Genomic DNA, 12736 nt, shown 5'->3' on the forward strand with positions numbered 1-12736 from the left:
CCAGGGCGCATTGGGCCGCTGCCTGCTCCCAGCCAGGCCTTCTGTGGAGTGCCAAGCAAGCTTCAAGTGTGGCCAGCAGGGCAGAGGCCACCACTCAGAGTCTTTGAGGCTCCTCGTGCCATGGCCTGACCCACCAAGGGGACTTCTCTCAAGTGCCTTCTTGGGCATCTCTGCTCCCTTCCTGTGTGATGGCTGCTCCTCCAGGGCCTGGGCAGACAGGAAAGCTGCCCGTGCAACCAGCGCATGACCACAGCTTCTGGTCCCCAGAGCCAGCAACTCCTGATGCATGCAGTGGGTGACAGGAGCAGCTGCCTGCCGTGGGCCTGGAGTGGCACTGCCGCTTTTATATATGACATGGACAGCTAGGGCCCAGGGTCCCGGAAGAGCACACGGGGTGCCTCGCTAGGAGGCGGGTGAGACGCAAGGACAGCTGTCAGGAAAGCACAGTGGGGCGAGGCCTGGGCATCAGGGCAGTGGCCTTGGCAGGCGGGAGGGAGAGTCACACGCACAGCACATGTTGCATTTTGCTTTTTTTGGTGACCAGTGTCTCATGATGTCTGGGAGCACCCAGGCCGTCTGGACAAGTGCTGTGGGTCATGACATCAGCTGAGGCGGGTGCAGCCACGAAGCACAAACAAGAGACGAATGGAAAACGTGTGGGCAGGTGTCTGCTCATAACCAGGCCTGTCCACGTGTATAAGGATGGGTGAGAATGGACAGCACACTGCTAACTGGGGCGGGATGAGACGGCCATGGCCTGCAGGTCTGGGCAGCAAGTTGGCCAGGGCCTGGGCCCTCCTGAGGGTATTCTCTGACCCCAAGAGCATATCTTTAAGATGGCAGGGTGCTCAGGCCAGGGCTGGCTGGTGACAACAAGCCTCCTAGGGAGGAAACAGCAAGGTGGCAGGGGAGGGATGGGCTGGGCCGGGCAGCGAAGAGCAGGCCCAGGGGCGACACTCTACCCTGGAGCTCACCAAGGCTTTGGGCCCCAGGTGGAGCGGAGCGAGGGGGTCCCCAGGAGCTTGCCACCTGTGGGGGCTGCAGCGTGCTAGTGGCACACAGACTTACGCTGAGCAGACAGCAGGAGCGGGTACCCAGGCTGCAGGGCCCCCACGTGAGGCCACAGTGGCTGCTGAGGTCCTGGGTGAGCAAGGACCCCGTTGCCTGCAGGGGCGAGGGCTGTCATCTAGGCAGGAAAGTAGGGGAAGAGGGCCCTGGTGGCTGCTGAGTGTGGGGGCTGGGACAGGTCTTTCCACCTAGCCAGGCTGGCTGCCACCCCCCCACCCAGGAACACAGACCAGGCCCAGACCCACCGTCCTGAGACAACGCTGCCCTCTGCTGGCCAGTGCTGGAAGGACCAGCTCGAGGTCCACTAGCCACATACTGACTGGGGCAACCAAGGCCTGGGCATCCTGGGTGCTCTAGAAGCTCTTCAAGGGGCCACAGTAGGTTAAGGCCCCCACCCCCACCACCTGATCGGGAAGTGAGGGAGGCAGGAGGGGTGTCGCAGCTGCTTTCCCAACCAGAGCCCTTCGCCACTGCCCCACACGGTGAGCCTGCCTGGGGCCTGGGGCAGCCTCAGGCCTGGAGTGCTGCAAGGCGTGGGCCCTCTCTGGGCGCCCTGCTTCCCAGAATCATGGATCATGCACCCCCTGCCTTGGCTTCGAAGCTCGCCGGCCTACAGTGTCTCCACCCACCTGGGGGGCTCTGGTACCCACAGCCCAGGTTGGTTGTGGAAAGACAGAGCATCACACAGGGGCTCAGAAGATGACCAGGAGGAGCAGCGAGAGGAGTCCTGGTCACCTCTGTGCTCACACAAACCTGCTTGCGGCTGGAATGAGGGAAGGTGTCTTCTGGGGCCTCCCACTTAGGAAGGGCCTCCAGTGACCTCAGGCTCCTCGCTCTGTGTGAACATGTTGAAAGCTTTAATTAGCAAGTGTGCTTCACTTTTGTAACCCTGTTCTTGAAGATCTGCCCGAATGCTTTAAAAAGGAAAACAGTAAGTAGTAAATGGCCCCTCTAGTACAGGGATTTGGAGATGGGGTTCATGGTGAACCCCAGGTCATAGCGGGAAAGGGCTCTGAGAACAACAGCTAAATCCCCAGAGGCTTGGTGGCTACAGGCCCACAACAGGACCACATGGCTCTGAACCAGGCCGAGGGGGCGCAGCCACAACAAAGCCCGGTCCCTCACCACTGTGCGCATGCGAGGGGGTGGGGCGGGATCCTGCCCAGAGAGGCGGGAACGCGCCTGAGGGGTGGCTGGCTGGGTGTGAGGAACAGCCCTCAGGATGCCCGCCCGTCTCAGTCCTTGGCTGACAAGCCTGACCCTGAAGGAACCAGCGTGTCTGGTTCACAGCCCTTCTCTGGCCATGACTGTGGCCGACAGTGAACTCAGCCCAGCTCCAGGGAAGCTCCTGGAGGGGTAAGGATGAAGGACTGGGAGGGGGCCTGGCAGACTCCAAACCCCGCCTGGCACACACATCCTGATTTGGGGCTGAAGATACAGAACAGGACAACCACGGATGGGAGCTGTCTGAGAAACAGGCCTGGCCCGAGCTCTGCTGGTGGCTCTCACCTCCAGCCTGTGCTGCAGAAACAGCTGCTGGAAGTAGGCATCAGGGGCTGGTCTGCCCAGCTTGGTGAGCACACCAGGGCTGCCGCTGCCACTCTCCCCCGAGGAGTGCCCACGCTGTGCCAGGCCCATGCCCTGCGCTGTGCACAGGTGGCCACCGCAAGAGAGAGAGGGAGGCAAGGGCTAGCACTGTGCTCACTGCCATGCAGCGTGGCCTCGGTCAGCTCCATGTGTGTGGATCCATGTGTGTGCGTGTTCGTATCTGGGAGTGTTCATATCTGGGACTGTGGAGAGAGGGATGGAAAAGTCTGGCCTCTCTTAGGTATCCCCCACCCTTCTCCAGTACAGTTGTATAATCTGGCTGCCCTGGACCAGCTCTGATTCCCTGCAAAATCCTATTCATAGAAGCTAAAATATCTCTGGGGTGTCCTCACCCCGTCAAAGGACTGCACCCAGAGCACACCACTGCAGCAGGCGCACTGCTCTGGGAGGCTCTCGGCTTCAGGAGGAATTCTACGCTGGGCTCGTGTTTTGGTTTCATACCTTAGGATGAAGTATCGTGGCTTTTATGTTGGGATAACAGAGTGATTTATTATTTACCGAACACAGTAGGCGCTGAGCAGATCAATTTTAATGCAACAATGGATTATAAATGCCGCCAGCAATCTGGCAGTAGCAGTAATCAACAAAACATGTTGTTCTAAATGCTGCATAATAAATTGACTATAATAAACTCATAATTATTCTACTGGCTACATTTCAAAGTTAGCACTAGAAAAATCAAATCACCAATTTGGATTTGGCATTAACATCCTCGAATCACTCCTGCCTGTTCGGCTGCAGCCAGGAGACGCAGGTGCCATGTGCCGTCCCAGAGGGCCAAGGCCACAGCATCCGGCTGTGTGGCCTGATGTGCTCAGAACCCTGGCCTGTCAGAGGCCGGCCCAGGAGTAGAGCTGGGATTAGCCTCACGGGGTGAGGACACTCTCCCCTCTCTAGGGCAGATAAAGAGGGTCATGGAGGAGCAGCCACTTCCTCTGGGGTGTGCTAAGCCCACAGAGGAGAAAAGCTCATGGCCACGTGGCTGGCACAGGGCTCTCCAGCCACCCAGAGGTGCCCCCTGGACAGTGAGGACCCACTGGTGTGGCTGGGTCCCTGCCTGCATCTTGGGACTGGGTTCTCCTGTCCTCTAGGCCCAGCCAGAATGGGCCACAGGGTTAAACAGCTTTAGAAAAGGTTTCAGGGCTGGGCACCATGGCTCACATCTATAACCCCAGCGCTTTGGGAGGCTGAGGCAAGAGGATCACTTGAGCCCAGGAGTTCCAGGACCAGCCTGGAAAACATGGTGAGACCCTGTCTTTTTAATATGAAAAATGAAAAAATTAGCTGGGTGTGGTGGCTTGTACCTGTACTCTCAGCTACTTGGGAGGCTGAGGTGGGAGGATCACTTGAGCCCAGGAGTTTGAGGCTGTAGTGAGCTGTGATTGTACCACTGCACTCCAGCCTGAGAGGCAGAGCAAGACTTGTCTCTTAAAAAGAAAAGTTTCAGGAGGAGGCCAGGTGGTCTCTGGAGCCACTGGTGGGTCCACAGTGTGGGGGCTGGGCTGTCACCCTCTCCTGCTCTGGTCTCTGACTGAGCCAAGTCTGAGTTTGCCAATTCCCTCCCTACGTCCCTCTGCCTGGGGCAGTGGCCCAGCTGCTCTGCTCCGCACACCAGGGGCTGTGGGGAGGATCGAGAGTCCTCCAATGGGAGAAGAGCCTACCAGAGGGCGGAGGCTGCAGGGCCCTGCCCGCATCTCCTCATCAAGGCTTCTATGAAGAGCTGTGAGCACAGCAAATGGTGCTCAGGAAAGCCCTCCATGCGGCCATGGGTCAGCACCACTGACTTTTTGAACGCAGGGCTACATAGGCCAGGGGCTCCTGCAGAAGGATGGCAGCTTTCAGAGCATGGGAGGCTCCTGGGGTCTTACTGGCTCCAGATCAAGGGGCCTGCCCTCTTGGCACCAAGACATAAAGATGTGAGCGTGGTGCCCCCGAACGGAGAGGACAGCCGGGGCAGCGTCTGGAGAGAGTTCAGGCCCCTTCAGAGAGCCCACAATCTCATGGTCCACAGGAAACCACATCAGGGGTCCCTCTCCTGTGCCCTCTCTGTCAGTGCTCCCTGAGGGGTGCCTAGTGCATCCCAAGGGGGTACAGGCTTTTTGCTCTGGAGAAGGCACCACATAGGCTGATGGCCTTGGCAGAGAAGTCTGGGCCAAGAGGCCCGGGGAGTTGCTGTGGTCAGCCCTTGCAGGGCAGGGACCCCAAGGCTTCTGGTCCACCTTGAGGTTGAGTCCAACCTTGGCCGGGCTATTCACACACAGACCCAGGGCCACTGGCCCAACTTACCACATGTCCCCATTCTGGATCGTTCGGTCGTTGGGGGCCCCGGCGTGTCCGTAGTGTAGCACAGCTGAGTTCTCACCGCTGCAAAGAGCCAGGGGAGGGTAGTCAAAGCCCGTCCTTATGCAGCAGGCTCTGGGGGAGGGGGTGGATGGCTAATTCCATGCCCCATGGGCAGCACCATCCGCTGTCCAGCAGAGGCCCGGGCGTGGCTGGACCATGTCCACAGCCAGAAGTGAGGCCAGGAGACGTGGTGGCCCTGTCACCCTGCCGTCACATGGCTGGCGGCCAGCCTCTCAGTCTGTGGCAGGTCCTCCCAGCTGAAAATGTGGTGAGGTGGCTGCCCTCTGGGCTGGGGATGTGGGTGCCATGTGGAGCTCAGGTAAAGCTTAGCAATGGGCTGGGCACTGGGTTCACAACTGTCATCCCAGCACTTTGGGAGGCTGAGGCAGGCAGATGGCTTGAGCCCAGGAGTTCGAGAACAGCCTGGGCAATATGGCAAAACCCCACCTCTAAAGAAAATGTAAGAAAAAATTAGCCAGGTGTGGTGGCTCACAAATGCAATCCCAGCCACTCAGGAGGCTGAGCTATGAGGACCACCTGAGCCCCGGAGGTGGAGGCTGCAGTAAGCTATGATCGGGCCACTGCACTCCAGCCTGGGCAAGAGGGAGACCCCATCTTTACATTTTAAAAAAAGAGCAAAAAAGGGGAACAGCAGTTCCTAGGCCTGGAGAAGGGCCCTATGGAAGCCCTCCTTTCCTGGTTGCCAAGGGGAGAGGGCCTCCATGGGAAAGGCCCTGGCTGTCCTGGAGCTGTCCTGGTGTCCTGGCCAGGCTGGAGAGACAGGAAACCAGAGGCTCCTCAGCTCCTCGGCCCGAGAGGGCTTCCCTAATGAGTGATGCCTTTAAGCAAAAACAGACTTTTAAGTCTGTCCAAAGGGGAAAAAACCCACCTGGGTGTAATATTTATGGCCCTGCTCAGGAGTCTTGGGAATCATAAAAGTAGAAATAATGATTTTCTCTCTGTCCACCAGAGAAGAACGTTTCCAAGAACTAAGATGTTCACATGTATTATTCATGTGCCAGGGATGTGCACGTCGGCAGAGCTGCCCAGCTCCCTCCTGGCCAGGCAGGGGCCAGACCCGAGGGGCAGAGCCTGGACAGAGAGCAGGGAGATGGCTGGAAGAGCCCAGGAGATAAGGGGGCCATGCCCACAGCCAGGATGCATGTGGGGCAGACACATCTACATGGACACGCCCCAGACAGCATGGCAGTGATCCCGTATCACGGTCATTTCTACCACGTGTGCGCCTCCAAGCACAACCAGCATGTGTCGATGGTGCACACTCAACCACACACACCCACACAGAGCCCTGCCCCTTGCCACCATGTGCCATGCGCAGCCACACCCACACACAGCAGCACTGGTCCCCAGGCAGCCACACCCACACACGGACACACAGCCACCGTTTCCTGCACTGACACAGCCCCTTCCACACTCCACTCCTGCTGCACACAGACGCTGCCCAGACTGAGCTCACAGCCTGGTCCCCACATGCTGTGTGAGTGCCGGTGTGGAGGAGTGGCCTTCCTTTGCTTAGCTGCTATGCTGACCAGCTGCGGACCAGAAAGGGGACGCCAAGCAGCCCCTCCGCAGTAGGCTGGCCATTGCCAGGTCCTGCAGGCAGAGGTCACCTCAGCTCCCGGAGCCTTGGGAGGGAAGAGCGACTTCCATGGTTGGGCTGCTGGGTGCTGGTGTGAGTGTGTGAGTGAGCCAGTGTGGCTGAGCTGGGGGATATTGGGGTCCCCCACTCTCCAACTGCCCTACCTCCTCCCTCTGGTCACCCCCAGGGGAGCCAGGGTGCCCTGCTTACCTGCCACAGATGCAGGTGTAGGAGCTGTGGCGCATGCCGCCCCGGGAGTAGCAGTAGTGCTCGAAGAGGCTGCAGGAGGAGAGATGCGTCAGGGTGGGGCACTAGAGCGGGCACACCCCACTCCACGAGCCCATGAACCCCAAGGGAAGACCCTCAGCCCAGGTCTTCCCCTTCTGCGGCCCCAAGATGGTCCAAACTCCCAGTCTGTGAGGCTTACATCCTGGAGCCTGGGCTCAGTCTCAGGCTGCAGAATCACAGAGGCCAGTGTGGAGGGATGGGGAAGCCACATGCCAGAGGAGCTCGCCAGCCTCCACAGCCACGGTGAGTGGCTTCCCAGGCACATCAGGGCAGACAGGACTCCTGGAGCCCAGGCCCCAGGGAAGCCAGGCTGAGGCAGAGGCCACACATTTCTGTAGAGCTGGAGGAAGTGACTTCCTGTGACCCTGTGCCCAGTGGCCACCACCCACCCTCCCAAGAGGGGCTGGATGCACAACCTGTGCTCACCCAGAGAGAGGGCACACGAGCTGTGGGCAGAAGGGGTGAGGGGCAGGCCTCCTGCAGGTGTGGCACAGCAGGGTGGTCTCTAGGGATGTGGGTGAGGCAAGGCTTGGGGAACACATCCTGCTTCTCCCTCCTTGGAACAAGCAGCATGCCGGCTGGGCTCCCTCGACAAGCTCCCACTCTGAGTAGGTGGGGCCAGAGCCAAGTTTGGAGAGAAAGAGAAGCCCTGGCCCCAGGCCCAGCCCAGAGCCGGCAGCAGGGAGGCCTCCAGGACGGCAGATGGCAGCATAGTTGCTGCATGGACTTTGAGCTTCAAGGGACTGAGCCATTTTGCCCTGGTCTTCCTCAGGAAAACCCGGTGGTGAGGGGTGTGGTGGTGGGGAGCTGCCCTCACCCTCTCCTGAGGCCTAGGCAATAGCCTTCCTGCCAGACCCCAGCTGGCCCACCTGCTACAAGGTGAGGCAGGCCTGGGTGCCACCCCATCACCAGGGCAACTGTCGTGGCCGCCCAAGGGCACGCCACGCGGCAGTCCTGCCCTGCACGTTCCAGGCCCGCCTTCGAGAAAGTCTGTACGGGGAGTTTCATCTTCCAGGCACTGTAAACACAAATTATGTGTAATTGTCATAACTGGGTATTAAGCAGTTGTTACACAGGAATGGCTGCGCTAGATTCAACCAGCTCTCAGACTTGCCTTCCAAACCTCACAGGATAATTGGGTATCATCGAGTGAAATATTTCCTGAAAACAAAGGATTTCAGGCACTGCCAGGGAGGCAAAGAAGCCACACGCTCCCCTCCTCAGCCACCCCTGTATTCGTGGTGTGAGCCCTCAGGAGGTTGCTTCCACCTCGCTCCTGGGAGTCGCAACGCTGAGTTCAGCTACAGCCCAGGCATGTTCCCACCGAGGCAGGCAAGGCCAGTGCTCCATGCAGCAAGCCCTGTGCGCCAGGCCAGACACGTGGCCTCAGAAGCTGCTGCACACCTCCGTGGCGCCCTCCCAGACAGCCTGAGAAGAGGCCTGAGCCGTGCTATAGAGCAGGGGTCTCCCTTGGCTTTGGGAGATGTAGCCCTGCCCCGACAGAAGTGAACCTCAGGAGCCACATGGTCATTCTCGAGGTGATGGGGACAGTGGGCCTCTGTGGGACAAGTGACCTGCAGATAACCATGGACTGCACTGGGACTGGCCAGCTTCAGAAAAGACAGGCAGAGGGACAGAGATGCCATCCACATGCACAGAGGAACTCACATATTCTACGAGAAACGAGAGGCAGGCCAGGTGCAGTGGCTCACGCCTGTCATCCTAGCACTTTGGGAGGCCAAGGTTGGAGGACTGCTTGAGGTCGGGAGTTCAAGACCAGCTTGGGCAACACAGCGAGATCTCATCTCAACCAAAAAGAAAAAAGAAAAAAAATCAACCAATCAATACAAGATATAAAAATAAAAGTAAGAAAGGGGAGGCAGTGAGGAAACCTGGTTCTCTCGCCTGCAGCAAGCTTCCCCCTGCATAACCCACTCAGTGGAGACAACTTTCTTTGAATGCTTTCGCTTTTTAAGAAAAAAATAGTACTTTCAAGAAGGCACAGCTCACAGAAGCATCCAACTAAAGAAAGGCTGACCCAGTTTTCACCTGCAGAGGACAGTCTGACACAGGTCACCTTTGCTGGCCACGCTGACGACTCCACGCACTATTCCACAGGAAGGACTTACACCACGTGCTGGATATTCACCAGCCTTAAAGAGGCTGAAGTGCTTCACACTGGACTTCAGTTCTGAATTGTGCTTTAACAACTTGAGGACACCCTGGTGCTTTGGTGGCAATAACAGGTGGGCAAAGTAAGCCCATATTCTCTGCAGACGTTGGGCTTGGGGTGTGGACCCACAAGGGCAGCCAAGTTCTGGGCAGATGTGGCGGCACAGGGGCCTGTGGATACATGTGAGCCCAGTGCAGTTCGGATCCTCAAGGGGTTAGTATTGAGGGGTGGATGCTCCAAACTGGGGCCCATGCTTGACACGGAGGTGGCATGCGGCCCCCGAACAACTGGGCCAGAGCTCGGCGAGTGGCGCTGGGATGGCCAGGAGCAAGTATGGGCTATGAGGACAGGCTGCAGGTCAGCAGGGCTGGCCGATGTCCCATGGACGGTCGACACACCATGGCAGCAGCAGCGGGTCACCTCATCACAACTCCTCCAAGTGCGAGGCAGGAGGGGTCCAGCCAACTCACCCCTGGAGCAGGCTAGCAACTAACCCACCCAAAATAACACCTGGAACAGGCTGTCCATCAGAGGGCAGCAGACAGCAAAACAGGCAGGAGTGTCACCGCCCCCCAGCTGCCATCTCTGCCGGCTCCTTCCATAAATTTGTGACTCGGGCAGCGTGGGTCCAGCTGGGTCTAACAGCCCCTGCTCACCTGGAAGGCGATGGGGTGAAGTACAGCCCAGCCAGGGTCAAGTCCAGCGCCCAGTGCGCACCTCCTCCCCAGCAGCAGGGAGGGCTTCCTGATTGCCTGAGAGGGGGCCAGGATCTGCCTAAGTCCCAGACAACGACGTTGCAGCTGCTGTGTGGGCATCATTGTTTTTCCCTATGTGGCCATTCCTCTAACACCCTTGCCTATAAATTTCTCCCAAGCAAGCCTCGGGAGAAGAGGCTTGTCTCCGGGCACAAGTGAGAGCCTTTAAGCAACCTGGGGGAATTTGCATGTGTGGTGAATAACGAGGTGAATGGAGTCACTGCAGTGTCGAGGGGAGGGTGTTGGGGGGCAGGCACATCTGTTAGTGCCTGGAGATGAAAAATGGGGTAGGAGCAGAAAGTTCCCAGGCCCAGATCTGCAGGAATGGGGTCCCCAGGGACTGTGACACTGGGCCTCCTGCTGGGACCCACAAATCCAGCCCGTGGAGTGCTCCCCGGCACACGGCCCAGCTCCTGCCCTCAGAAGTTTATCACTGAACATGAAGACAAGCCACAGTCCCATAAAAATGTCGCAGCTGCCCAGACAACAGTGGAAAGGGCTGCCCTGGCTGCAAGCGTTGGCCAAGCTATGTGCCTCGAGCACAGGTGGGGTGGCGCAGCAGAGGTACGTGAGGCAGTGCAAGGGGTGGCCCTGGCCACATCATTCCCTTTCCCAGGCTGGGCCTCAATGTATCTCAGGTACTCACGAGGCAGAGAGGAGAGGCTGGGCCGGGAACAGAAGCTTAGGAGTGAAAATACGCAGGGCTGGTGGAGCCTGCTCAGCTGAGTGGAGGGCTTAGGAAAGCGGGTAGTCGGGAGATAGGGTGACAAACCTAGGGTGGGGAGAGTGTGTTTTGCATTCCTGGGGTCCCTGTTCTGGGCCCCACACACCCAGCCTTCTGGGACTCAACACCAACCTCAAGGGCAAACCTTGGCTCTGCCACCGGCCAGCTGAATGGCCTCTCCGTGCCTCAGTTTCCTCATCCATAAGATGGGGATGATAGTGGTGCCTCCCTTGCAGGGCTGCTATGTCAGTCAAATGATTTAACACACTTGGAATATACAGAACAGTGCTTGGCACCCACGGAGCTCTGTGTACAGGACTGTATACAGTGATCTAGCCACGCGGGCACTATTCAGAGGCTTGCAGGGAGCCTGGATAATGGGGATCCCTCCTTGGGCGGCAGGAGAGGAGGTTGTCAGACTTTGAGAAACAGCCTCTTGACTATTCCTTTAAAACCAAATAGAATCTGCAAAGGTCCTCGGCCTGGACACCCACTCCAGGACACCCACTCCCGCATCCTCCAGGCAGCCAAGCTCTCTAAGGAAGTCCTTCCTGGGCCCACTCACTCTTAACATCTCTGCAAAGTTCACGAGTAAAACCGCGGAGGTGTGTCCTCTGCACCAGCTCCTGGGACATGTGCGCACAGACAGGCTTCTGGCTGGACAGAGGGCGCCTGTCTCATCATCCCTTCACGGCTGCCCCTCACCCTCACAGAGCTGAGCTAGGGTTCCTGCCTTCCCAAGATGCACCCCAACTCGGGCCTTTAAGAGGGAGAGAACCACAGAGGGTGAGAAGTGCCTCATGATGTTTGGGGCCAAACAGCTGTGCTGTGTATAGTCATCTTAGCACCAAATTGCTTGTAATTCACATTTATTTTGAGAACTGCTGCGATATTTTCTTATTTTAAGTAATTGCCGGAATATTTTCTGGGTATACGTGACCATAATTGTGCAGTTAACACAATACACCAGTTACTAAAGGAAAATCCTTTTCAGAGTAAAGACCATGAAGTCCTGCAGGGGGCGCCCTGAGACACCTCTGGCTGAGCAGGAGGGTGTCTTACGGTTCTCCAACTGGGAGCAGCCACTATGGAGGACTCGGAGCCAAAACCAGATGTTTCTACCAGTGGAGCCCCGGCACAGCTCCTTTTGCAGGAAACCGAAAGCACGTTCTTCTTGAATTCCCAGGGAAGGAGGAGAGCTGCTACATGTTCTTCTTCTGGGGTGGCCAGTGGGTCATCAGAAGGCACAGGTGATGGTGCCCAAGCCCCACCCTTGGAATCGCCACGGGGGTGGTTCCAGCGACCTATCCAAGGCTTTGCCCCAAGTCCCAGGTGGGTCCCAGCTCCTTCAGCACTGTTCCCTGTGGGTCTTCTAAAGAGCAGGTACTGGGACTTGGCAGTGAACTGAGGGGCTGCCCTGTGCCTCCCCTTCCCCAGGGCCCTGTGGGGACAAATACAGAGAAAGCTAGGAATGAGCACCCGAGAGGCCCCGAGTGTCTGAAATGACCAAGAGGCATTCACATGATGTGTCGCCTAGAAGGAACAAATCTGAAACCTCGGGTTAAAGCCAGAAATGAATGATTAATAAAACTGGTGCTAGCGGAGAGCTGGTCTTCATGGTGTAGCCAGCGCCAACATGGCAGCATCAGACACAGGCTGTCTGCAGTAGATGCGGTGCTTGGCTTCAACAGCTTGCTCTGCTGCCTGGAGCTCCAGCGGAGCTCCTCACTCCCTCCTCCTGCCACCCCCATCCCAGTCCTGGTCTGCAGACAGAGACAGTTTTACCTGGGGCAACACCTTCCCACCAGGACTTCCTGAAGGCCAGCCAGCAGGGTCACAGGGTATATGGGGCCAGATGTCTTGGGCTTACATGGACCATCTCCATATGGCAAAGCAGATGAAGTCAGAATCCTGGGGCCCCACTGCCGCCCAGACCACTCTCCCTAACTACTCAGCTCCAGGGGGCCCCACAAAGCATTGCATTGCAGGGAGGGGTGGGCAGACTGAAGCAATCCAGGCCCTGATGCCCGCTCAGTCTGAGGCTTGGGGCAGGTTGCGTAGCTGCTTCATTCAGACAAACTGAACAGCCAACCACAGCATTTCGCATGGCAACCACCCTTTGAGGGCCGAGGGATTGTCCCACTGCACAGAGAAGGATGCTGCAGCTCAGAACAATG

At 57.9% G+C, this 12736-nt stretch overlaps 1 protein-coding gene across 2 annotated transcripts in view; it reads right to left on the bottom strand.

Annotated features, from left to right (window-relative positions):
* PEPD (peptidase D) overlaps positions 1-12736 on the bottom strand; it is a 127528-nt gene that overhangs the window by 18096 nt on the left and 96696 nt on the right. For both annotated transcript variants that reach the window (XM_017967595.4, XM_008987700.5), the window contains 2 exons: positions 6830-6898; positions 4963-5040 (listed from right to left, as the gene is read on the bottom strand). In XM_017967595.4, coding sequence (XP_017823084.1) covers positions 4963-5040; positions 6830-6898 — 147 coding nt within the window. The remainder of the gene's footprint in view (positions 1-4962; positions 5041-6829; positions 6899-12736) is intronic.

This window comes from Callithrix jacchus, chromosome 22 (genome assembly GCF_049354715.1).
Source record: "Callithrix jacchus isolate 240 chromosome 22, calJac240_pri, whole genome shotgun sequence".
Classification (NCBI taxonomy): Eukaryota; Metazoa; Chordata; class Mammalia; order Primates; family Cebidae; genus Callithrix; species Callithrix jacchus.